Source organism: Notothenia coriiceps, unplaced genomic scaffold (genome assembly GCF_000735185.1).
Source record: "Notothenia coriiceps isolate Sejong01 unplaced genomic scaffold, NC01 NC01_scaffold00037244, whole genome shotgun sequence".
In the NCBI taxonomy this organism is placed as follows: domain Eukaryota; kingdom Metazoa; phylum Chordata; class Actinopteri; order Perciformes; family Nototheniidae; genus Notothenia; species Notothenia coriiceps.
In genome coordinates, this window is record NW_011369945.1 from 504,307 (window position 1) to 531,068 (window position 26,762).

The 26,762-nt window shown below is 40.4% G+C and overlaps 2 protein-coding genes across 2 annotated transcripts in view; both read right to left on the bottom strand.

Annotated features, from left to right (window-relative positions):
- LOC104965166 (gamma-aminobutyric acid receptor subunit beta-1-like) overlaps nt 1–26,762 on the bottom strand; it is a 417,189-nt gene that overhangs the window by 83,049 nt on the left and 307,378 nt on the right. The window lies entirely within an intron of this gene.
- Nucleotides 1–26,762, bottom strand: part of herc1 (HECT and RLD domain containing E3 ubiquitin protein ligase family member 1) — a 99,737-nt gene that overhangs the window by 72,049 nt on the left and 926 nt on the right. The window contains exons 2-4 of the mRNA XM_010794105.1: nt 7,154–7,373; nt 5,585–5,607; nt 4,249–4,261 (exon numbers count right to left, since the gene is read on the bottom strand). Coding sequence (XP_010792407.1) covers nt 4,249–4,261; nt 5,585–5,607; nt 7,154–7,373 — 256 coding nt within the window. The remainder of the gene's footprint in view (nt 1–4,248; nt 4,262–5,584; nt 5,608–7,153; nt 7,374–26,762) is intronic.

Here is a 26,762-nt window from a genome sequence, read left to right on the forward strand (position 1 = left end):
TTTCGTTTCATGTCGTTACACTATTTGGGTGAGTACATTTTAAAACGAATCCAGCTGAAACCGTTGTTCGCTCCGTTGATGAGGACGTTACAAGCCATTATATTTTTTTAAACTCATTCGTACAAGTCACTCATCCAATCAAATTCAATCAAATGGTTTATTTATATATGCCCAGATATCACAAATTGTTCATTTGTCTCAGTGGGAGACTTCACAGTTTGTATACAGAATATCATGCGTATGACAATACGACACGCCTCTGTACCTTAGACCACCTCACATCGTACGTACAGGAAAATACTTCCAGAGCAAAACCCTAAACACCGCTTACAGCTGTTAACAGCGGGAGACATGGTGAGAATCTCTCAGGGAACGGACAGAGGTGCAATAGATCCCTCTCCCTCGTACGTGAAAAGGATAATACTTTGCAATATCGGATGCCGTGTGTAAAATTTGACAAAAGATAATGTTAACATNCTCATCTTGGCCTAGGGGTGATTAGAGGCAAGAGGTTGAGGGGGAGGCTGGTGTGAGAGTTAGGGCTGAAGACAGTTCATGTTTTTAAAACAAATAGTAGTGCTACTGCAAGAACCTAATTAGTGTAGACACAGACTGCCAGAGCCCACTGATGCAAAGAGGTCTTGGAGTGATGGCAAAGTACACACTGATGCAAACACACACACACATACACATACACATACTGTAATAAGGACTGTTTGAGTGTATATTAAGAGGCCAGCATCAGTCACTGCTGTGCACTGTCCCTGTGAGAAACCCACAGAAAGCATCTTTCTTCACAAGAGAACAAAGACCACCCCCACACCCGACCCAACCTTGTCAACAAACATTGGGCCAGACTCCCGGAGATGTTTGAAAAAGTTTGATCAGTTAGATATAAAGTGAAAGTGAGACCAAACTGAAAAGAACCTCGCTCAATATTTCAGTTTTGCCAGGAGGAGTTGATCGAGTTTGTTTAATCAACACAGAAATGAGTTCACCTTAACGTAACTTTTTTTTCATTTAAAAAAAATGAATTTCAAGTCACTTTGTTGGTATTTGCTTCAATGCCGGTGTTTAAATGTGTGAGTAGTAGGTCAAAGATATTTTTTGTATTAATCATTTTCCCATTGTGGTCAACTGAAGAACTGACAAGAGCTACAGCTATTCCACGGTTTAGGTAAAAAGATGAACATTGTGGAGATTACCCTTCATTTTGAGGGGATTATACCTGAGAAAAATTTATGTTTTTCTTTGACCTTGAACTTCATACCTTCTGTAAATCTCTACACACATTTAGTGTTATCGTGCGGTGTTAAAACGTCCCAGATCCTTATAAATATGTATCCATGGTCTCTCTTTCTGTTTCCATCTGGATTTAAGGATGGGCTAACCTTGTCAAGCACACAGAGAGCCTAATATGTATTTATGTGATCACAAAAAGTCAGAGTTATGTGTTCTAGGACTCTGTAACCAAGGTCATAAGTGATCTGACTTTCTATGCAGCCTCGTCTACCATGAGTAACACAATCTGCTGGCCCATTCATCTCTCTATGGGATCAATAGCCGCAAGGCCGCTGATGATGAATGGAGCTAAATGGAAAGTGCATTTTACAAACTTGTGTGGTAACTGTGGAATAAATATACTACAGGGCCTAGGGGAAAACATCGACACAGGGCTGTGATAATGAAAATGACAGAATACAATCTTTATCCCACCAATAAAGACATAGGTTGAAGATAGACAGGAGTGACATAACGTTAACAGTTATATATCATTGACTTTAAGCTATTCAAATTGAACAATCCCTGTACAAAGAAGCTTAAACCTCAAAACAAACAAAACTAAGATAACAAACACGGCACCAAACCACACCAACAGAGATGCACACTAACCGAGTCAACAGCATGAGCTTCTCAGCATGTGATCAACATACTGTAAGACCCAGCCTACACACAAAATTAACATGTGAACCAACCCACAAAATAACATGCCTGCATAAACCCACTGCGCATGAATACACACATAAAACATGGATGCCCACATGCTTCCCACAGAGAACACATTAACATAAAGCATCAATGACTGTTTACATGCGCACAACTACCCTGGTCATGGCTTATATCCCAGATATGCGTTTCAAACATCATATCCTCAAGTCAGAAACTCATACATGCTATCTGGAAGTTCTAAGCTGAACAGCAATGATAAGAAATCTGGGATACTGTTCGGATCATGTTTTCAAGCTTATGAATAAAATACATTCTAAACCACAACAAAAAAATTGGATAATAGTGTGAATATAATAACACTAAGGCACTAGAACATTTGCTTACATGAAGTGAGGGGATTGCTTGGTTAATATAGGCGCTTTCACACCAAGTACTTTGCCGTACTTAGTTCCCAGTACTTAGGTCATCAGAACTCTTTAGTTCTGATGAACTAAAGAGCAGATCGCATTCACACCGGAATAAGTCCCTGAGGGAGGATTAGGCAAATGCTGACGTCACTTCTTCTTCTTCTGCTTTGGGTTTACTGGCAGGCCGCAAACAACTTCACGGCGTATACTGCCACCCCAAGTCCCCGGCCGGAAGTCCCCAGAGTTAGGGACTGGCTTCAGTAGAAGCTCCTGGCACTCCCAGCAGCTTCTACTGAAGCCTTCCGAGTAAATCGCCAGAACGCAGACACCTCCTCATCTCCACCGCTCCCATGTTTTCTTTTGTGTTGCCATAAGTTAGTCTCTCTCCGTTGGTGCGCTGGGCTAATGCTAATAATGCTAATGCCAGCAAATACAATGGCGGCTTCACAAAACCTTTCCGAGTTTTACGGGCGTGGTTTGCAATCAGCCAGCCAATCAGAAATGGGAGCCTTTTTCTCCCATGAAAGTACCTGCTCTCTAGAAGGGACTAAAAAGGGGGTGAAAAGGTTCTCATGAACTAAGTTCTAGTTACGGATTTTTTTTGTGTGAACGCAACATTTCAAGAACTATCGGAACTACACTGGGAAAAGTACTCCGGTGTGAAAGCGCCTATTGATTTAGAAACCAACCTAAGGCTCTATATTTACTTCACTAAACCTTCCAACCTGTAGTAGGGGTGTTTATTGATCAGGACAGATGTATAGACCTAATGATCAATGACCCAATAGCAGCAATGAGAGAGGGCAGTAGAATAAATGTGATAGCTTGGAACAGTGTATTTGTCAGTGAAAAAAGCTACAGCTCTTAAAGACCTGAGTCAAACTCCAGTGACTTGCTTGAAACCTGAACACAAAAGTGATGGCGGTTAAACCTAAAGTAAGCAACAACAGCCCAACGGCCCAGGCTCACTTAAGCTGAGCTTGAGATGGACTTGCTATTCTTATTTTAGTGAGCCGCTTTGAACAGAAACTAGACCTCCCCTGATGCAGTTACAAATACACATCTATGTAAAAAGGGCAAGAGGTGCATATGGTATGAGAAAGGAAGAAAATGTGTGTACCACAACAACAACAAAAGGAATGAAAAGCATGCAGCTAAAAGTCTGCTCCAGTGAACGTTCAGTGTCTTATCTTGCTCCACTGGCCTCACATCTCTGCTGCCAAACATTCTGTGGGCGGTCCAGTTTTTCAGCGCTGAGATCCAGCCATAAAGGCACCGCATGAAGCCCAGTGATCAAAGAGAAAGCTCACTAACCAACAAGGTCCAGCTTTTGGCTTTTCTCCAGGACACTACTCCCAGGACCCCTGATGTTGTTGTGGAAGTTATAACAGGAGTTTCTTTGTGTATTTGAGCCACTCTCTGTGAATGTGTATGTGTATAAGATCAAAGACATCATATAAGATTCATTACAACACTAGAAGCAGCTACTTGTCACAGAGGTGAGGTAAAGCCAGAGCCAGGCAGCAGAGTTTAGTGTTGTATCACATTTAGTTACACAGAACTTAAACATCTAAAAACACAACATTTGATAATTACAGCCAGAAATAAGAGCTAGGAAATAAAACATCCTCAATGAGTCAATGACTCATCATGATTTAAGTGTTTGACTATGATGTATCAACGGACCTTGGCCGCGTTGTGTTCTCCCCAAAAACCACACCACATTTCACTCTGAAGGAGACTGAGATCCAGACTTAGAATAGAACCCACAAGACTGTGATAGCAAACTGCAAAGCAAAGTGGACGACATGCACAGTTTGTACAAAAAAGGTTTGAATATAAAATATAATCATGCATTTAAAACATGTAGGCACAGCAGCCTTTTGTCAACTACTGATGGCAGACTATCAGATAAAAAAGACTCTTCTAATGGAAAATGAGTTCATTGCTGCAGGCAATTTCAGAATATGATGGTCCCACTTTGCTGACATACAACTGAATTCCAAGATGTAACCCTGAAGCCAAACAAGTCTTGTTTTCCTGGAGCCACATGTTCTTCTGAAACAAAAAGCACTGCTCCTCAAGTAGCAGCTGTCCAGGTCTTGTTGTTCAACTGATAGATGTGGCGCTCTACCTTAGACAAAAAGCCATGTGTTCAGCCAATTCAAAGACTAATACACTGAAAGGACACTGCAGACTTCTTAGGCCAATTGCATAACATCCATTAAATGGCTCTGAGAGGGGGTTTATTCTAAACAGATAAGAAACAAATGCAAGTATGCTGTATGTATTTGCGGTATTAGTCATAGTGGAACATTTTGTTTTTCATATATACAAAGTATGACAGAATCACAGCCTATGGAGTTGTAGTGTTCATCCTTGCACCCTGCTTGAGAGTGCCCGAGGTCTCTCTAAAGTACAGTTCCTCTTGCTGAAGGCTTCCTCTAGGCGTGACAAACCACATGATTACATAACGCTGCAACTACATGGTCCCTCAACCCTCAACTATCTGCTACTGTAGCCATGAGACTGTCAGCGGCCCCCTTCCCCCACCCTTCACAGCGCTCTCACATAGTTTACACACAGGCTGAACACTCAAGAGTCACACACACCAGTGCAGAATGCTTTAACACTCAGGCTAGAATACAAAAACACACTTTCACACACACAACTCAAAACAATGCTTGGCTGGTTTAAAGATATGCCACATGACTAAGTCAACCACATGGCCTTTACTGCAGTGCTCCCACATGTGACACAAAACAGCAGCTCAGTCAGGAGACTGTTGGGGAAGAGCAGACAGAAACAAACTTTTAATAGGCTAACTAATGTCAGACATTAACCTTGGCGATTGTCGTGATGCTAGTTGTATGACAGCGTATTAGGGTGTTTTGTAAGTGAAACAAAATAATCAATACGGAGCAGAGGCATGGGGGTATTATTCCAAGTAAATACACAGCACGTCCGAGATGGAAAAATTAAACATTTGCGAAAAAAAACTATTTTCTTGATTTGTTTTAGAACATTATGAGACATCCATTAACACATACATCATATTGTTATTCTTAGGATACCGAATGTTCTTCTTTAAAATGACCAATATTGGATAAAAAAAATACTCTTCAGCAGACAAATTAAATAGCCTGATGCCTGTGCTCATAATAAGCAAAGATGGCTGTGAATTAATAGGTTTGTTTTCTCAATCCTACTGTATGTAAAAAACTGACCTCCCACTCAAATCCCCCAAATGCTTAACAGAAAACACACCTGTTCAGCTGGGTTATATGCAAACATAAGTAAGAATGCAACATCCCACAGTACAACCTTAGGTTTCCCCATCCTTGGCATCACTGCATTTAGAAAACATATCTTGCTCCAACCAGAAGAAGCAGAGATTTGGGGTATATCCTCCACTGATAGCAGCTTTAGGGCAGTTTAGATTGGCTACCATTTGATGCCTCCCAGAGGATTTAAGGTTGACACTGCCTCAGTCATTCTGATTTCCCTCAGCCACGTTACACTGACACACACACAATCAATAATTATACGAGGGATATTGGGATTTATTGTCAACAGGCGGTCAACATTTCCAAAAACAGTGATAATTGATTAAACCATGAAATAATTTACGAAGGGAAACATTTAAAGCAGTTGCTGATGTTTATAGAAGAAGTTACTGCTTTTTTCTACAACATGCCAATTCAAATGAAATTGGATTTCTGGACAGTTGATGGGTTCTGAAAAAAATAAAGGGTCTCTGGGAATTCATCAATTACAAATAGACAAAAACAATCAGTCAAGCCACTTGTGGGATTCAAACAAACTGCAGTCCACTCTCTAATCTATCGATGTACTGCTATGTATTTTGTTGTAACCAATTTTCTTTTAATCAAGGAAGCTACAAGATCAGATAATCTATGCATTTTAATTACGCCATGCAGCTAAACCGTTGGGATAACCAGTAACTTGAATAGATTTTGGAGCAGCAGAGCTCAAACTGGGCCCAAAGGTGAAGGGGACGTGATGACACTGACATAACAACAAGAGGATATCAAACCGCCCTCCTTTCCACATCAAAGGGGAAATGACTCATCATAAACCTCTCTGAAAAAGACGTTCTTCTTTCAAAAACCTGTGGTTAATTGTGACTTGCACTTAATAGACCTTTGTTTGCGTTTGAGATTGTAAACACAGAAGATCAGTGTTGAGTAACTACCAGAAGGCAACCTTGAATCAACATCGGGTGCGCACCGGCCTTCCAGCTGTACACATACTTTCATTTCCTTTCTTTCCTCCTTTAGCAAGTTTGAACTAGTAGGGATGAAATCTGCTGCTGCCAAGGCAGAGTTTAATATGCATTTAAGTGGCAGGATTAAGAAATGCCATTGATCTGCATAAGCACTTCTTCTGGCAGTGAAATTAATACGCTCTAGCTATTCTCTTCATGAATAATATGCATGGCTAATTCAATTAACAAGCAGTATCTCAGCTAATGTTCGAAAAGGTAGAAAAACTAAATAATTAAAACCTCAAATTCTGGTGAAACAATTATTCACTTTCAGTGTAAATCTAATTGATTTAAAAGGGATTGACCTAAAGCCCAGCAGTAAACTGATTTAGCGTGTCATTCGATTGGCAGGGGAAAGGAAAACATGCTCATCAGTGGGAACATTAGTGGGATATTAAAGGAGACATGCTGAAATGTGAACTTGGGATGCAGCAACAAAACCCACTCATAGTACACAAACACTGTAAAGCCCTTTCAACAGAAACAAAGCAAAGGTTTGTCCTCTGACCTGAGATGCAGATGAAGGTCATGTAGTCTCCCTGACCACCTGTGGCCAGGAAGGGGATCTTCTTCTTGGTCCTCCTCTTCACCTGCGCAGCAACAAGCATCTTCTCATCGTGGGGTATGAAGACCGCCTTGTTTATGGCAGACTTGACGCTCATCTCTGAAGAAGGCAGGAGTGAACAGCTGGAGAGTAGTTTGAGTGGAGAAAACGAGATCCACACTTCCTGAAGAGCAGAAGAGAACAGCAAGTTAAATTAGCTAAATATGTTGGACCAGGCTTACAATATAAAAAAATGCAGATCTAGAATTTCCTACTAAAAGTCTACACAATTATGACTTACATTACTTGCATCTATTTTTAAAAGTTTTGAGATATATAACTTTTTCATCCAATGAAATAGTCTATGAAAACGGTTGGCCGTATGTTTTAGGTATTAATAAATGAACAAGGTAATGACCGATAGGGAATTACATGTAACATTGTGCGTGTGTGTCCCATTTCCAACTTTAAAAAAGCAGCACAAATAGCCTTAATTGATCATATAGGTTTCACAATCTTTTTTGTATTATTACTATTTGTCTCCATTGGCATTACTGTGATTGGCAGAGCTGTTTCAGGGCAGTGAGAGCAGTCATGTGACTGCTGGAAAGGATATCTATTAATCAACAAACCCATTGACCTCTACTGCACTTCAGCAAGCCCTTTTGCACTTACTGCTGCTGCATAAAATGAAGCAAACATTAGAGGCACTTGGAGAGTCACATTGTCGGTGCTCCTAAAGCTAACTGCTTTACACTTGCATGTAAAAAAAAGCCCCACACTATATGCACTTGCAACCCCTCATCACAGGTTGTTTGTCTGAGTAGTGAGCAGTTTACGGCCAGCTGATAAAGACACACAGGATTTTGATAGCAAATATTAACAGCAGGAAAAAAACTAAATAAAAAGCTGTTGAAATGTAAAGCTTGATTCTGTGTTCACATCCTCAGGCCAGTCACTCCCTTATGGTACTTCCACAAGGTTCCATCGCGTTGAAGCTTGCCGGTGAGCGTGTCTGGCGCACGACCAACAACCAATCACATTCATCTCCAGCCCCGGACACACAAGCATGCGGTTTGATTGGCTAATGCTTGGACTGGCATATAATTTGATTGGCTGGCGCTTCCGTCGACGCTTGAAAAGTTGAACTTTTCTCAACTGTCGAAGCGAGCAACGGAGGCAAAGCGACGCAATGCAGTTCAGCAAAGTTTGACATCACCCCATTCAAAGTGAATGGGAAGCGTCTCCGTTGAAGCACGCAACGGAACCGTGTGGACGTACTGTTAGACTCCAAAACGACATACAAACAATCAATCTACATTTTACACTATACTGCTCACAGTGTACATCACGATGAAGTAATGAGTTTAAGAGTTCCAAAACGTAGATTCTCTGTGTTGCAGCCAGTCTCTACGCTCCCTCTCTTTAAATGTTTTGCCAATGTTCTTAGCGGAAGTACAGGCCCTCGCAGAGATGAAATGTCTCGAGCTGAAGCTTTTAAGAGTACTGGTAAGTCTTACTGATACAGAACAGCAATCATGTTTCTATTATTAGAAGCCAATGTCTTCTTGGAACTGTATTTTGTTTGTGGCTGGAAATAAACCTCAAGAGACACAGAAGTATGTCTGATGTTGCAGGGAAAACTGGGCTCGAATGCACAACACAGCCAAAAAGAAGTGGCAGAATTGGTTCCAAATGCTCTCCTGAGGACCATGGAGCTTAATTACATGAGCTTAATCATTCTCTCGGCCACACACAAGAACTCACAACCACATCCTGCTCAGCCCACCCTGATGAAGCGATCCGATCAGTCAGTTTCAACCAGTCGATGAATTACTCTACTGCAGGCAAAGCCAGTCAGACTTCAGAGAAATGCCTTCATTGAACTGGCTGGCTAATAAATGACAGATGAGGAACAAAGACCAAGTTGTTTTCTAAAAGTGAAACAAGTTTTAGACTGAGTGCTCAGCAGTTTAGGAGTCAAAGTTGAATTAAATTAAAAGCACAACTTGCAGCAAGTTTACATGGACAGTAATAAAGTGCATGAGCCAACTTCTCCACCCCCTTTACTAGCTGCTGAAAGGCTGCCATTGTTGACTAGTGGTCATTGTTAAAGGAGGATTACGTCAGGTCAGAAGGAAGAATTCAACAGCAGTGAAAGCTTTAGATACAATGCCAGGGCTACAATATAATGCGATAACACTTTTATTGTTTCATTTTTGTTGAGTGTGTCAACTGTATGGTGATTTCTGAGACAGCATTTTGTGGCAGCTTTAAACTGAACGGCATTTCAGGCAAAGGTAATGTGTACAGGTGGCACTAAAGTAGTTAAGTATTCACCTTTCTGACAATCAAAATTGAAAAGGAGTCCAACATCCCAACCATTTTTGCTAGGGAAAGCTTCAATTATAGCTGTGATAACAAGCACAGAGTAGTTTTGCAAACTACCTTCTTTCAAAAGCAAGAAAGCTTTTTCAAGCTGAGCCTCTTGAGCGAGCCAGGCATTGTGTAAAAACTGTGCCTCGAGTTGTTTGTGCATGTCGTTCTGAGCTCTGATAAAGACTGCAAGACTACTGTGCCAGTGTAACTTCAAAATGCACAAACAGTACAGCACTGAAAAGACTTGGACATCATGTCCTGTGAATAAATCATATTCGGAGGTCAGCTCTGAATGTATCCAGCATTAATGTCTTCAACAAGGACGGAGGTTTGAACTCTTATGTGTATCAATTCTGTCAGGGCTTTGACACAGTTTGTAACCAGCAAAAAATTACTTAAAGCTCACCTATTATGCAAAATCTACTTTTTCATATCTTTTATACAAAAACATCTGTGTAAAGAGATTCTGAAATTGTCAGGATGAAAGACCCCCTCACTTTTTGTCCTGATCCATTTATATAAAAACCTGTCTTAAAATGAGCTGATCCGATTCTGGCCACTTTATGATGTCATAACGATTTTTTTTGGCCAATAACCAACCAAGGTAACATCCCCCCACCTTATCACCTGGATCTCCTCCTAGAGCACCATTGTGTTCTTTTTAAACAAATATCCCTCATACCTCATTCACACCAACGGTGTTTCAGGGCCGGTTCGGAGCTGGAGCTTGAAAAGCACCGGGTTTTCCTGTTCACACCGCAGCGGAGCAGCCACTTAGCTCCGGAATCCGGTTCGTTTCAAGCACCAATATTTTTATCGGCTAGAGCAAAAGCACCGCATACGTCACGCTTACGTCGAGGCGGGGGCAGGGGGAATCGGAATCGTTGTTGAAGTTGATGATTAAGAAAAACCTAAACGAGTAGCGCTTCAACACAATCGGGGCAAAACGATTCCACAATTCTGTAATTTGTCATTATGCCAATATGTACTCACAAATGTAAAGTAACTGTCCTAAATGAGTTCACCCCTTCCCCTGGGTATCTATCCTTTAACATATCCTTCTCTTCTCAGTTATTGGGATAATGAATAAGAAAAGAACATTAAGGTGAAATCTTGAAAAAGCTAATCGTCTTATTTTCCTCGAACAAATGACACTAGCAGAGTTCCTCTCTGTGGAAGCCCTTATCCGTAACATGGCTCCCTCATCTCCTCTTTCCTCCAGCTGAGAAAGAGGGTTGCCCACATATCCCTGCAAACTGTCACCAGGCAAAGGGGAGCGCCTACCCCCCTAAGGTGGCCTGCTGAAGCATGACGGGAAGGAGGGATAAGGGAATGAGGGATGCGAGGAAGAAAACAAGGAGGATGATGAGGAGGAGGAGACAGAGGGGAGCCTGGAGGCAGGGAAATGTAGCCAGTGACAATGCATAGCTTATGGTTTGACTCGAGCAGTCTTATGCAATGCTCGCAAAGCAGGGCCACGTTAATGTACTGGAGCGGCTGTGGCAATGAAAACGACGTATATATATTTTACGGCTGCTTATCACCCCATTTCCAAACACGGCCCTTTTCCAGAACACTTCATTACTTGTGGCCGTGTGTTGCCAAGCCGCACTGCTGCCTGGCTGCGCTCTTGCCCAGTGTGTTTATATGAAATCTGTTCAGTCTGTGCTCACAGCTCGCTCTAGGACCTCATTGGGTTTTTGTGTTAACTTATTTTAGCATCAGTCCTGCTCTCAGCCTGTGCTCACGAGCCCATAGGAACCTTCCACTGTAGCAGGAGTTGCAGAAGAGAGGGGCTCAAAAGACAGGTGGATGCCACAGGCCTCCTCACACTGAATGGAAGGTGTATCTTTACAAATACACAAACTCAAATTCAACCCACCAGGCTTTAGAAATACATGTAGGGAGGAACCGCCAAGTATATTTACTTTTCTTCATATTGACTGTCAGCTTGCGTGAGAATTAAAGACAATAAAAATGGATCACATAGATATGAAAAATGTAGCTGCAGTATGTGCATGGACTCTTGACTAAGACAAACTGAGAGACATCTAAAACGTACTGCGATATTGACATGTATGTGTTGTATATGTTAAAGGTCACCTATTATGCAAAATCCACTTTGTCCCCTCTGTGTAAAAAGATTATGAAAGGAAAAAAGATTCTCTCTCTTTTTGTCCTGATCCATTTATATAAAAACCCGTCTGAAAATGAGCTGATTAGATTTTGGCCACTTTATGATGTCATAACGATTTATTGGCCTGTGTAACCATTAGCCAATCTCCAACCAAGGTATTTTTTCTGCTGTACCGAAAACGTACCGAACCGTGACCTAAAAACCGAGGTACGTACCGAACCAAAATGTTTGTGAACCGTTACACCCCTAGATGCTACAATTATCTGTATGGTATTTGGAGCCAAACACTTCAGAGACATGTGTTGTATATATCTGAGACCTATAATAAAGTAATGAAAAACAGTATAATAGGGGACCTTTAAAGAAGACATATGGCATTAGGACCACGAGTGAGAACAGACTTAGGTCAAGGTTAAGTTATGTCATGGGTCGGGCAAATAAACGTCAGTTAGGGAATGTGTACACATGCATCAGAATTATTGATAAGCATGGGAAAACACACATGTGCCTTATCACCACCACTGAAAGGGAATAATAACTTGCCAACTTTGTTTGTCTAAGATTCTGCATTAAGATGTGTTGTCAGCTTCAAAATCCCCTCTCTGTACACAGCCTGCATTGCAAATCCTAACAAGTTAGTTTGTTTTGGAAACTGAAAATGTTTCTGACTATTTACTTAAAATTGTGAAGATAATGCATTACTAATATTCTAAAAACAACACTAATATATACGGTGTAGTTCTGGAGTTTGATGTGCAGTATTTGAGATAAAGCTGAAACAGTGTACCTAAAATGTGCATGTTCAGAAAAGCATACAGTGCACTAGACTGGTATGTCAACAATCATTTTGTGTAAACAATACAGGGAAAAATAACCAATTTTACAACCGCAGAGAACAATAAGTAGACCAAAGTTAGAAATATCACTTGCAGTTTTTGTGTAGACTAACCTTTGCGGGAGGAGAGGAACAAAACCATTTCTGGCTTTAAGATCCTGCTCATAATTAAGTATAAGATTTGTCTTTGAGTTTGAATGTACATTGCATTTTCTCTTCACTACACAGTAAGTGTGGCAAGCAATGTACTTTTTATATGGTGGGACATAAGGTAAATGCAGGGCTCGAGCTTAAGGACGTCCCGTCGTCCCGGGGCCGATAAAAATAGTGTCAGGGAGGATAAAAAATAATTTTGGGACGAATTTGGGACGAGAGTTAAAATAAAAATACCCTGCTAACTCTACTACAAACGACGATGAAAATGAAATCGACTGCACGTTGTGTGTAGCACACAATTATTAAACCTCCTTGTCAACATAAACACACAAAACATTTAGCAACCCGCGAAACACACACACACACACTCACACACACACAGACAGACACACACGTCACACACACATACGTAAGCTGTGCCCATGTGCTGTCAGCCAGCCGCACAGCTGGCTGTGCCCGCGAATTCCTGGCCCGCAAATTCGCTGACAGCACATGGGCACAGCTTACGTATGTGTGTGTGACGTGTGTGTCTGNCCTAGCCGAATAGACATTGGGTACTTTTTTGGGTTACCACCTCTCTTGCAGGCACTGAAAAATTAAAAGTTCCCGGCACTTAAGTGCTCTTTTCGTGTTGAACGCAAAATAAGGGGTAACTACGGAACTAAAACGGGAAGTACGGGGGAAAGTACTCTGGTGTGAACGCGCCTAATGGTGATCTAGGAGGAGATTCAGGTGATAAGGTGTGTGTGTATGTGTGTGTGTGTGGGGGGGTTACCTTGGTTGGTGATTGGCTAATGGTTACACAAACCAAAAAATCGTTTTGACATCATAAAGTGGCCAAAATCTGATGATCATATTTTCGGACAGGTTTTTATATAAATGGATCAGGAAAAAAAGTGAGCGAATCTTTTATTCCTGAAACTTTCCGAATCTCTTTACACAGAGGGGACACATGTTTATGTATACAAGACATGAAAAAGTGGATTTTGCACAATAGGTGACCTTTAAAGATGGGACAATTGCTTGATGAGGTTAGAAAGAAGAAACAAAGCAACTATAAGTGACATAAACAGTTTTTCATTGCAATCGAAATCTAATGTAGTGCAATACAATCATCTCGTCTCTGGTTGGTGCGATAAAAACCTTCAGACCCTCCAGCTTTGATGATATATTCTTTAAATCGGAAATCTCTATCTAATAATTCAGCTCTACAGAAGACTCTAGCAATCAACCCTGAAGTATCGTAGCATTAGTCTGACGCTGCATTTCAACAGCCCATGAGCCTGAATCCACCCTCAAGTCAATTGTGTGATCAGATGAGGTGTGCAGCATGCAGTGGGAACAATGAATCAAATCCTGCTAGGACATCTTGTTCTGGTACATCATCGCCACAATCCAACGCTTATCTTACAGTTTTAAATGCACTAACTTCCACAAAAGCTTCTGAAGCACTCACAGGATCATGTAGATGGTTTTCAAACATGGAAGCATACCCTTATATAACTATTCTAATTCTGATGTTCCCCATATAGCTCATACCCAAGAGGGATCTGGGCTATTGTGTTCGATGTGAGTATGGGAAGTAATGACGTCTAAAAGCTGCACCTAGTGACGTGGAATTCCTCCGAACCCTTGGGAGGATGAGTTGGATGACTTGAGGATGACATTTATAGATTGTGCTTCAAGCAAACAATTGATATAAAGGAAGTGTAAACTTAAAAGAAGTAGAGCAATGGAAATGTGAGGAGTTGCACCTGTTGCCATTCAACACGGCAGCTTCCTGCTTGAGCCAGCAAAGTTCAGTTTCAAGGGAGGACTGCTCTGCTTTCCTCATTCGTGAAGTTCACAGCTGGTAAAAGTCATTGTTAATGTCATTGGAATCTCTTTAAAAGAGAGTGGTTCTGACATTCACTCCCATCGCCTGTGGTAGGCGCTACAGAGAATGTCAGCCATGACAGCACAGGTGTTGATAAGCTGTTTTCAGGTATGCCTTGAAATATTCTTGAAGGAAACCCTTTGTTCTCTTCAGACCTGTGTGTTGACCTTGTCTAGATCCATTGTGTTTTCTCTTTTTCTAAATGCTGAGGACAGCTGTCAAGAGTTGATTGTCATGGTGAGTGTATATCATGGTGGCTGGAGGTTAAACTACTTTCTGCCAAGATGATAGAAAGTGAGGAGTTTCGCAGGCCACGCCATGAATGGTTATTCTTTGTTACAAGAAGATAAATGATACTGACTTGTCCTTTCCCCTGACTTTTAATCCAACGCAATAAACAGATCGACATGTCCCGGCCACTATTTAGATTTTTTTTTACAGACATTCATTATCCCAAGAGGATACATCCCAGTGGACTTTGAGTTTTCATCTAGTGCCATCAGCATCAGGACAGAGTTTTCATGTATCCAGTGAAATATCTCATTTTACGTACATTAATGTGCCCCCGATGATAAATCCTTATAACGTTGGTAAACCCCTGACCTTACCTCCTACGCCACCATTCGATTTTTTGTGAAAACAGGATTGGATGGATAATGATGACATTTAGTACCCCTCCCAAACTAAGATCACAATAGCATTTAATTGTTAACATGTTAGCGTTTAGCTCAAGGCTCAACAGTGGGCTTATATAAAGCCTCATAGAGTTAGCATGGCTCTGAACGTGTAGTCTTGAAAAACATGTTCATAATACATTCTCATATATTTTTTAATCAAAGCCACACATTAACTTTGCATAATTGAGAGCCTTGAATATTTGGGATGTAAATCAACAAAATAGGGCTTAATCTTTAATCACTAAGCAGTCTGATGTGTTTCCACTGTGCGTGCTGCATTCATTCCCTTCTGCGATTTATGCAAGCCAAACCATTTTATAAACTCAAACCGCACAGCAACACTATTTTCCCTCTTTGCTCAGCATAATGAAAAGTATTTCTCCTTAAAAAGAAGAAGGGATGCAAACAATGTATAATTAATATATGTTTCATTTCTCCTTGAATATATTTTCATAAATGTATACTATGCAAAACAACTGCACACAGAAGTGGCCTTTATTGGTTTATATGCTTTTGGATTCACATATTGAAACATGAAATCCCCCCTAAAAAGAACTCACATGTTATTCCCATTAACTTGAACGCTTCAATCTACATACGTTTCCATGGAAAAGGCCCGGTCTGGGCTAAACACTGAAGTGCCAAGACTTTTATCTTGATGTCATCAATTACACTCTGCTAAACTCAGTTTAAAGGCTCTAGAACAGGGGTGTCAAACTCAAATACACAGTGGGCCAAAATTATAAAATGGGTACTAGTCGAGGTGGTTCTGGTTCAATGTTTATTGCAAAACTTATTGAAATGAACTTATTGCATATATTAAACCTGGAACTAACAAAGCTTAAATGATTGCCTAAAAACAACATTAAACATTAAAATAATCAGTTGCATTCATTTCTTATGGCTCTATCTGCAGGTCATTTCTTAAGACTACATTTTTCCACAGGCCAACAACAGCTTCAAAAAAACTATTTCCCTCAAAGAAAAAGCCAAACATGCCCTGTTGTCGCAAGGAAAAAAGTGCAGAAGGAAACATCCATTAAACTCAGTTTGCTGCTCTGTGATGCTAGTTCAAGCCGATACTTGGCATCTCATCTTGGGTGCAAGTTCATCAATGTTTGGGGTCAGGCTCTGAGCTGAGGAAACCCTCAGGATTGAGTGAAGGTGTGCGTGACGGGCCAGCTCTAATAGTAATTACAAATTGTCCTGCGGACCGAAATTAAATCCACCAAGGGCCTGATTTGGCCCCCGGGCCTTGAGTTTGACACATGTGCTCTAGAAAAACACATGTTGTAGTCAGAGCTGTTTGTGGTTCAAAGGTTAAAACATCAAATCAAAGGTATTCATTTCATGCTTATTGTCACCATGAATAAGGGGAAGACTGTCAGATTCAGATTGCTGTTAACAGATTGAACACGACATCCAGATACCTTGGGGTGTTCTATCTTAGGGAGTTTTTATGGAAAGAAGTGTTTATATATTGGTGATTTTTGTGAAGTCATACACTAGAAGTTGTCTGATTTATTGCTAAAAAAAACAGGTTATCAATGTTCTGTTCTTCCTTAATGAACACATGGTAACAGCCTTATCCACAAACAACATTTGACACCGCTGCATCTCATCTGTTGGCCTCAGGTCATCCACCTTGTTAGTCTTGCTTTGAAGTCCAGGACATCATGCAGGCAGTTGTAGAAATGATAAGCATGCCATTAGAGTCTCAGAGTGGATCCGGAGGGTGTCCTCTCAGCGCATGAGGTCATGTCACATGGTGTTTATAGAGATGAGATGAGGCTGTTGTGAGCCAAGGCGCTTGCATCATCACTTTCTGAAGCATGCAAGAAGTTTATGGTCATACATACATCACACAAGTATACATAATTTGTGGGCAACAAATTACAATTAAAGCAACAGATCTTGTGTATTCCAGTTGAGGAAACATTCCAAGTTTAATGTGTTCCTGGGCAATTTGCTGTAGGAGTCTTTTTTCTAAAGTAATACACTTCTCCCCCGAGGACCTGTTGTTAGGGATTACGTTTGGGACCAACAGACAAGTGTCGGATTCCCGTTTCTCTCCCTTTTTAATGCTAATGGAGGAACCTGTCTTTGCCTGGGGCATGATGGGAGTGTTCCTCTGCTGACAAGGAAGAAACAGAGGTTTCCTAGGAGCTATTTTGTCAAAAGCATAACAGTGCAAGAATCAATAGGAAAGCTGCATTGGAAAGAAAAATGCAAAGTATATGAGGTCAATAGAGAGGCACAAATGGAAAACGAGGGTAATTTTTTTCTTTAATACAGGCAGGCATTTAATGAACTTGGCCTCAAAGCAACATAATGAGATCATTCAGGTGTTTTGAAATCAATCCCCGTGAATCGATAGTATTAAAATTGACCATCACTCGCTCTCACTCATCATCTTCTCGTACCTCACACCAATTTCATCCCCTTTTTTATTACCTTTATGCTAGGATATAATATGAAAGAGGTCAGTCAGTGCTCTGTGTATCTCCATCATTATCTCACAGTGATGTCACGGCCATGACAGCGTCTCCAAGGAGCAACTGCCAACCATAAAGACTAAATTGAACTTGCAAAAAGAAATTGGATCCTTGGCTCTCCGTGTTACCCAGCGGGCTTTGTTTATTGATCGGCTAAATTAGCTGCTTTTAACTGAACAGGATGTGGCACAGACAGAGGAGAGACGACTCAGACAAGCAGATACTTGTAGATGTGACAGACTGAATGAAACCATAAACTACAACAACCTGTCTCAATCAAATAATTTACAAGATACGGGGTGTATAAGAGACAAAAGGGATTATACTGAAAGACTTCTTCAATATTGTGTAGTTAAAGGAGATTCCAACAAGGCTTCCAGGTGCCGAAATTGTTATAATGTAAGAGGTGACATGGAGTTTTGAAGAGCACCACTCGCTCTCCACACATCTATCATTCAATTGTCTGCCTGCCATGATGGAGATGGATGTGTTTGTGGTGTTTAATGGTGCGTGGCTCCATTGCAGAGTCTTTTGCCCAGTGACTTGATCAGAAATCTGGCTTCAGCACACACGGGAGTATACACTTTGGTTCAGGATGCATTTTCCTTCTGGAAATCCATGTTTTCACTCCTGAGTTAAGCCGCTGCCTCCGGGCAAAGTGAGATTAAATGTTTCTCCAGTGTTGGCACGATGCGCGATTGCAGGCCAGGGAAAACAGACTCTGACAGAAACAAATCTCACAGTTGAATTGAGTCACGGTGTTTTGCATTTCACATTGTACTCCCTTTGTGTTGAGAATTAGCAAAGCAATCAACAATTTGTATGTGATTTTAAATGCGTATACACTGCTTTTCATATTGTAAAGCCAATCTGAAATAATTGCTAATCACATCTGATCTGTTCTGGCATTAAGAAAGTGAAATCCTGTGTGACCAATTCTGTGATGTGACTCTACGCTAACCCTAAGACCTTTTTTTCTTTCCTGAATCAACAGTTGGAATATAATTAGAAATGGATTTTTCTTATATTAAAACTAAATATGTAATTGATTGGACGGCCAGGTTATGATTAGTAATGCAGAATTCAGAACAGGGACTCATTATTTTTCTATGTTTTATAAAGCGACAAAGCAGCTATGATTGATCTGAGCATGAAAGTCATTACTTGCTAGTCAGGGCATTCAGATGATGAAATCAAATTAAAGTGGCTGTCTTTGGCAAAGTTTGCGCTTAAAAAGGCAAAAACGGTGTCAAAAATGACATCACTGTGAGCAGTTGTAAGAATAAGTGTTAGGATAATTTAAGTGCCAGGTCTGTCTGTTCCATGCCTGTCGGGCCAAATGGATCAGTCCTCTAATCTGACAGATGTTCTAGACAAATCAGAAGAAGCCTCTTGACAACCATTGCCCTGGAATGACTCTCTGTAAAACAAAGACAGATATGCCTAGAAGTGAAGATTGCCATGAAAGTGGTTCTGCTCAACACAAAGTTATTTATGAAAGCAGAAAGACTAAACAACAACGCATACAAATGTTTTAAAAGCAACATTGAATTCAGATTTCTTACATAAATTGGGTTCTTTCGTATCTAATGTGATTGATTAGCGGCAGGCACAAGAAAGTAAAATCAATACCAAAAGCAAGATCTAATATTTTTCTTATTTCACACCTAAAGATTAGCAAAGCTGATTGTGCACTTGACCTGATTTTATGTTATGAAATGTGCTCATGCAGGACACACACTTACTGTACACATACTGATTCAAACGCCCCTCCTCACATACACACCAAGTCCAACTCCCTGAATGTGGCCAGTTCCACAAAGTTACCAAGAACCACGTAAACAACTGAGATGAAAGAAGTGAAGTATCTTTTTATTTACAAAGCAATGTTAGGGAAACTTCCATCCTACATCTGCTCCCTGATCTCACGGCGTATTGTAAATGGCTACTGCCTGAGATCGAATGCTGTGGTTGTATTAAATGTGCCAACTGCTAGGACTGTCTTAGGGGATACAGCTTTTAGATGTGCAGCTCCGCTAACTTGGAACAGTCTGCAAAAGGAATGGAAGTTGAGCAGTTTGGTTCCATTACATGTTTTTAAAGCAAGGTTAGATGCTATCCAACTGTTGGTATCTGTAAATGCTACTAGCTATACAAACTGTAGTCAATGTAAATATGCCATATGATGTCCTCTTTGTTTTTCTGTCATGTTTGTATTCATGTTGGAACCTACTTGCAGCAGGTCACCATTGAAAATGAGGTCAATGATCTCAATGGGTTTTCACCTGAATAAATAAAAGTTTTGAATTGAATTGAATTGAAACATGTCCTCCTGTATGTCTCTGTTTAAAACATTCAGTGAAAGAATGCAACAACTCACACACTCTGCATGCAAGCTCACACTTTTTGAAGTAATGAATGCATGTGAGTTTGACATGTTTTTCTCTCTCGTGAATGCTCATGCAGCTCTGTAACCAGTTTCTGATGCCGCACACTGTGAAGAGTAAACAACAAACCACATGAATTCAGAGTCTGATTAGTGCAGCAGCAAGACAGAGAATGGAAAAAAAAGAATTCAGACTGCATTAGAGAGTGTATTGGGGAGTGTGTGAGTTTATAGCAACCATCTGGCCGTGTGTGGAGATGAGATGCAGGTGGAGGGTCGGAGCAGAGGGTCTCTCTCATTCCTCTATCGTCAGATCTCCATGTTTACCCTCCGCACCATGGGGACTGAGGCACCCCGTTCTCCGTAACCCAGCCAGCCTGCACAGATCCTTGTCTAACGTCACAGGCAGGGAAGGATGTTTATGTTTTCCAGGGTTTTTCGGATGAGGGAAGTAGGGAGTGTAGAAGGGGGGGGTCGAGGGAGAAGGAGTGCCAGGTAGAGCTCTGGCTGTAGCTCCTTCCCTCCTGTGGGAGTGCTTTTGATGGAAATGTATTCATTCAAGGAGTCACTCAAGCCCACACAATCTCTTTTTAATCAAAGCAATTACTTAATTCAGGATTAAAAGGATAAAAGGTATCAAATTATGCAGAAGGTATCAAGGATACAGCTGTGAGTGTGGGATATGCCAGCCTGGTTAAAATGTGTAAAATACAAGTAGTACAAGTAGTGCATTTGAGCCAAAGATTTTAACTTAAATTAGATAATTGTTCCTATAGTGATTTGATTAACCACTTAAAATAACTAATCTGTAATGCTACTTCATGGAAAATCTAAGGTGAATATTGGAAGAGTAGTTTCTAACTGCAGTCAGGTCAGTGAAGCCCAGCTGCTTAAGAAGATGACTCACGTAAAGTAAACAATTAATTCCTTGTAAATTCCCTCAGTAGGCTATGAGTACGGCATAAGATATTAGAGCAAATTCACGAGAGGAACTGTGACCTCTTCCTATTCCACCTCTTTTAGCTTTTCACAGATTAGAGTCCCATAAGACATTGCGGAAATGTAGGGGCCACGTAAGCAAAACCTAAACTCCAGACTCTGTGGTGTGTCATGCATCCAAAAGCTAACCTCAGCTTTGAATTGATCAACAATATTTCAACATGTTTTTTGGGCAATCATTCTTCAGACTGTTATTGAGACTGGTAGAGCCAAATAGTTCTCAACTTTAATTTTTTTCCGTGTTTTACTTCTTTCATCAGAGCAATCACCTGCCATGTCCAAGGGCCCAGCTGTCTAAATTCCCAAACTAACTAACAGGAAACAGCTAATGCCCTTTTTGCCCTCTCGGCTTGTGTGCACAATATGTGTATATGCGCTATTTTTTCCCCTTTTGGCCACTGCCCCTGTTTGCCTCAACCTGGAAAAAATGACTCATTCCAGTGAACGTTTTTGCTCGTGTGGGGGAGCACAGAGGTATAGTTCAGTATTTCTACAGTGACGTCCAATACTTTCTCGTTGCTGTCGTGTTGCCACAGCAGCAAAAAACTCGATATCCAAATTGACACTAAAAGAAGCCTTTGTAAATCAAGATGGATTGTTTGAAGGCGAGTGTAAACAGTCTTAGAAGACTCATCCAACATTTTTCCATTTAAAATCCTTGAATGAACTTTTTCCACATGTTCTACCAGATGGTTGGTGTTGCGTGGAAATCACAAAGACAGACTTACTCTCAAATTATCCAGAGGAAGCTTCAAGGGCTGGAGGAATATGGAAACAATCAATTTGATCATTGGGTGGCCAAGTGTGATTTTGATTTGTGGTTGCATGGATTAGGGAATAGTTTGTCCAGGAGCTTTAGCTGGTAAATGGATTTCTTTCATAGGTGAAAAACTGAATGGTATGCTTGTCTAATGTGTTTTTAAATGACTTACTGTATACTGTTGTAGCATAGAACTGTAGCAAAGAAATTCAAAGCTAGACAAACTCCAGCTAAGTGTAGGCAATGACATTTTGAAGATAATCAGAAACATTCATATTTTATTACTGGACCACTGTTTGTAATCCATAAGTGCACTTGTTTATCTTTCATCATGCGTTCAATATTACAGCGTTTTCAATTGGCTCACAGGCATTTGCTGCAGTACAACCAGTTTAGCAACTGCTTATCATGACAAATAAATATGGCTTGAATGATGATGGCTGTGCAACATGTTAGCGATCAGCTGCCGAGACCCAGAGGCAAAGAAACAGGAGCACATAAAACGTGAACTATCTCAAATGAGGCAGCATTGTCCAAGTCTGAACTGAAGAAAGAGCTTATGAAAAAAAACAATCCACCAGGAGAGGATTTAGAGAGGGAAAATTGGATGACTCGCAACCAGCCAAGCAAAACATTAGACAGACACACACAGTTCCAGGGCCTCCAAGTGTGTGGATTCCCAGGGAACACATTTCTGTTGGCATGGCTGGAGTAACAAAAGATTGTAGTAAACCTCTGTTGGCAGTTTACAGCAGACTTGAACCTTGACACCTCCCACACATCCACAGGAGAGTTATAGGAAAAAATGCCGCTAGTGTAGGCTTGTTTAAACAGGCAATTTGAAAGAAGTGAAGCTACATTTTGGTATGCTCACCCTGGGGAAGACCCTACTCTTTCCCACTCATGATGTAATCAGATGTATTACGATTTGAGTCACAGAGACAGGCTGATTACAACTATAAGATATTACATTTATAGTCCTAGTATAGTAGAGTAATCCTTAAAAGGATTTAAAGTAATTAATGTGACCCGTAACCGCACAATAGTGTAGTCTGTACAACCAAGGTATTGAAATAGTTATGTTTCTTAGGTTTTTATATTGTGAGCCCAAAAAGGACCCAATAGGTATATAAAAACATTTTAATAAAAAACATAGGCTATTGTTATGCTTCACAAATGTCCTTTTCTCTAATATCCCCTTCATGGCTTTAACATGCCTCTCATATGAGTCTTTGGAAGTTGCTACTGAACATGTTCATGAGTTATTGTGTAGGGTCGGCCACTGTAATCAGCAACCAGAGATATTAGAGGTTGGAGTCAAATACAGTAGTCTAAGCCAGGAATACACACCTTAACACATAATATACCCATAATAACGAGTTAGCAAACAGCATTTTTCAACTCCTATTCTTATGATGCACCTTTTACTGACTGTAGAGCCGTGGTATTAACCTATGTAATGTTTGTAGCCTATGGTGTTTTTGTAAACATATTCAGACTAACACAACCATGCTACTAGTAACATGTCACATGAAAAGTTGCTCAAAATATGTTTTAGAACTTAATTTTAACCCACAAACATCCATTTAAAATACTCCATTTCATACTATAAACTGTCTTGGGTCTTTGGCACTTCAAAGAGACTCCTTATACATGCAGATGTGAAATGCCTATACGTGGTGATGTGTCACTGTGTACGTGATTGGCGGGGAGGGAGTGTGTGTGTGTGTCTGGGAACCTGCTACTGGTTTCCCACACACACACAGCAGCAGTCAGTCAGCCAGACGGACGTTCTCTGCGCAGAAACAGCAGCAAGGAAACAAACTCTCCTCCCGCCGCTAACACACCAACAACTGTCGCAGAAGTAAAGTCGACGCGATGTTAAAAGTGAAAGACTTCCGTTTAGTGTGAGGAGACTGGGATAAACAAGGCTGCAGAAAGTGAGTAAACTGTGACAGCAGCTGGAGAAATTAACCGAAGGACTCGGGGACCCGCCGCACGTGGAAATTACTACTGAAACACATCGGTAAGTAACGCTAACTCCAGACTGTGCTTCTTTATAGACATTTCAATTCAAATAGTAATAGTGTGGTCAAGTTTAATTAATGTAGAATCAGTTTTCGCTTTATTGAGAAGCGTAGGATTAAAATACTGCGTCAACACTTTCCACCACTTTACGGTTGGATTCAGGACAAGTGTGCGCGCGGGTTGTTTGGCTCATTAACTGAATATATGCATGTGCTTGTGTTGTGGAAAAAAAGCGTGGTCAAACGTTTCTTCTGTAAACTTGATGGGGAACTATTTTTACCTCTGCTTTGAGAAAATTAACTCAGGTTAATGTGTGTTTTATGGTGTTCATGGAGGTGCACCGTGCCCCACCTGAACTGTCTTCATAAACGCAGGCTGTAGTGACTTGGGGTTGAAAATGCAATACAAATGCATTCATGGTGTCACTGTCAAGCCTTAAGTCTTACAACATATCAGTTTCATTCAAGTTGGACCTCGTCTACTCATATCTTGGAAGTGATAATATTCCAGTGAAATGTATTTCAGCCCAGTCAAGTGAATGTGGGTGTAGTCCACTTTAAATAGCCGAGTAGTATGATTGTCTTACTTGTGTCATCACTGTTTACTCGTAAAGCAATACATGACAATTATTTCACAAGGTCACAATATGCACATACAATCAAAACTATATAAAGTACATGTGGTGGTTTGTGCTGGTGCAAACAAATCATATGGAATAACATTTAAAAAACATTTATCCCAGAAACCCAAGATTAGTCAATATATTGATTAACATTAAATGTGATATTTAACAGACGGTGGCATTACTAAATTAGTGTTACTATACTGAAAACTTGTTTTTGGGGCTTTGTTTTGAATGTTGGGTGTTATTGAGTATGCACTAAATCAGAACTAGGCACAGGCATATGCAAACTAAACTGCTACTTAGCCCCCCAGAGGCTACATGGGGCCCCAACAATAGCAAATTACTACCTGGGTTCTCAGGTGAAACCAATAATTTAATCTTTACAGAAACCTCCTTTTTTCTTATATAGGATGGTCAGTTTCTGGTTCCTAAACTGGCTTGTATCTTCACAGTGACCAAATGTGAAGTCCTGTTCTTTGTTGAAATCATATTTAACACATTTTGTCTTATTTTTTAAGAAAAAGAAACCATCCAGACTTCTTTTTCTCACTTTCATTATATATATGTTTTAATTGTACTTCATATTGGTTGTTTTTAAGGATCCAAAATGCTTGGGCTTGCTCTTTGCTGAATCCAAAGTTAGAATGCCTGTATTTATGAACACCAATTACCACATGTCTCCCCTGCTGTGTGTGTGAAAGGTTCAGACCCAGAGGGATGTCTGGTTCAGACTAGCAGCGAGTCCCCTAATCCTACCCGACTCCTAATGGCATTAACTTCCCCACTTACATTAAAATATTGCATCCTATACAAGAGTCCTAATATGCTATGGCACGCCATAAAAGATAAGATTAAGCCTCTCCGTACTTTAGTGTCCAATTACAGTCAGCATAATATAAACAAGTCGAGCTGGCCCCCTCCCTGTGTGTCCACCACCTCAGCGTACTATTGCCAAAAAGCACAGATATTCTTGAAGGCAGACATAAAGAGCCTTGTTTTTTTTGTTGGTCATATAATGATACGTGATACGTCAGTGTGTCTGACAAGATGACAGTAAGATTTCCTGAGGAATCTGAATCCTGAGATTGTGGTTTTCCTTCTCGCAGGCTCCCTTTGCTAATATCCTTTGCATTAACTCAGTATGCTAGACATATAATGGAGAAGTAGTACATTTTGACATACGTCTGGTTTGTCTTTTGTCTGTTTACATCAGAAGTTTTGCTGATTTTGCACGAAGTGTATAATCCATTCTTCCTTTTTTTGGCTATTTACATAGACACACAGTGCCGGCGCTTTTAGCTTATCCTTGTGCAAACTAATTATACATTCACTTTTGTATCCTGAATGAATGCCTCAAGCCCATTCCCTAGAATACAAATAGTTCATTGTCTCTTCAGTTGTATTTGAGACATCAAATATTAGTAAGTGCTTTATATTTACTTTTCAAATATTTACCTACGACAATTCAGTCTCTCCCAAATGTTTTATCGTCATCATGCTGAGCTATAAAGAATCAGCTCATTGGGGGGCTGACATGTAATTCATTGATTCATCCTCCCTGGCTCTATATATCCTTCACCAGCTGCTGAGAAATATAGAAGGGCCTTTTCTAGGGCGGCTCGATTATGGCAAAAATCATAATCTCGATTATTTGGGTCAATAATTGATATCACGATTATTAAAAACGATTATCCATTTACTTTGAAAACATGTGAAATTTTTTTTTTGAACAGTATGTTTTTAACAGTTCATTACCCTGAACTTTAAGTATAACTCAACTGAAAAACCAATACAAATAAAAAAAATAAAAAAAAGTTAATACAAAAATAATCGTTTTATTTCGATTTCGTTGTTTTCGTAATCGTTGCAAGCCATAATCATAATTGCGATTTTAAAATACGATTTAATTGAGCAGCCATAGCCTTTTCCTTTTTGTGGTAAAAGAGTAAGGTCCTATTCAACCAGCTGCTTCTATGGAGAGCTCTTCTTTTTGTGAACTCTTATTTATATATTGTGAAATAGCTATATGTGCAGTTTTCAGTGTACTGTGCATTTACCTTATGTCCCACCCAGGGCTCTCGACTAACTTTTTTCACCATCCTCCCGGAACCGTCCCGAAATACAATCTAAGCCATCCCGAAATTAATGTGGACTGTCCCGAATTTAAAATATTAGTTTTTCTACTACTTATCATTAGTTAAAATCATTCAAAGTGACCTT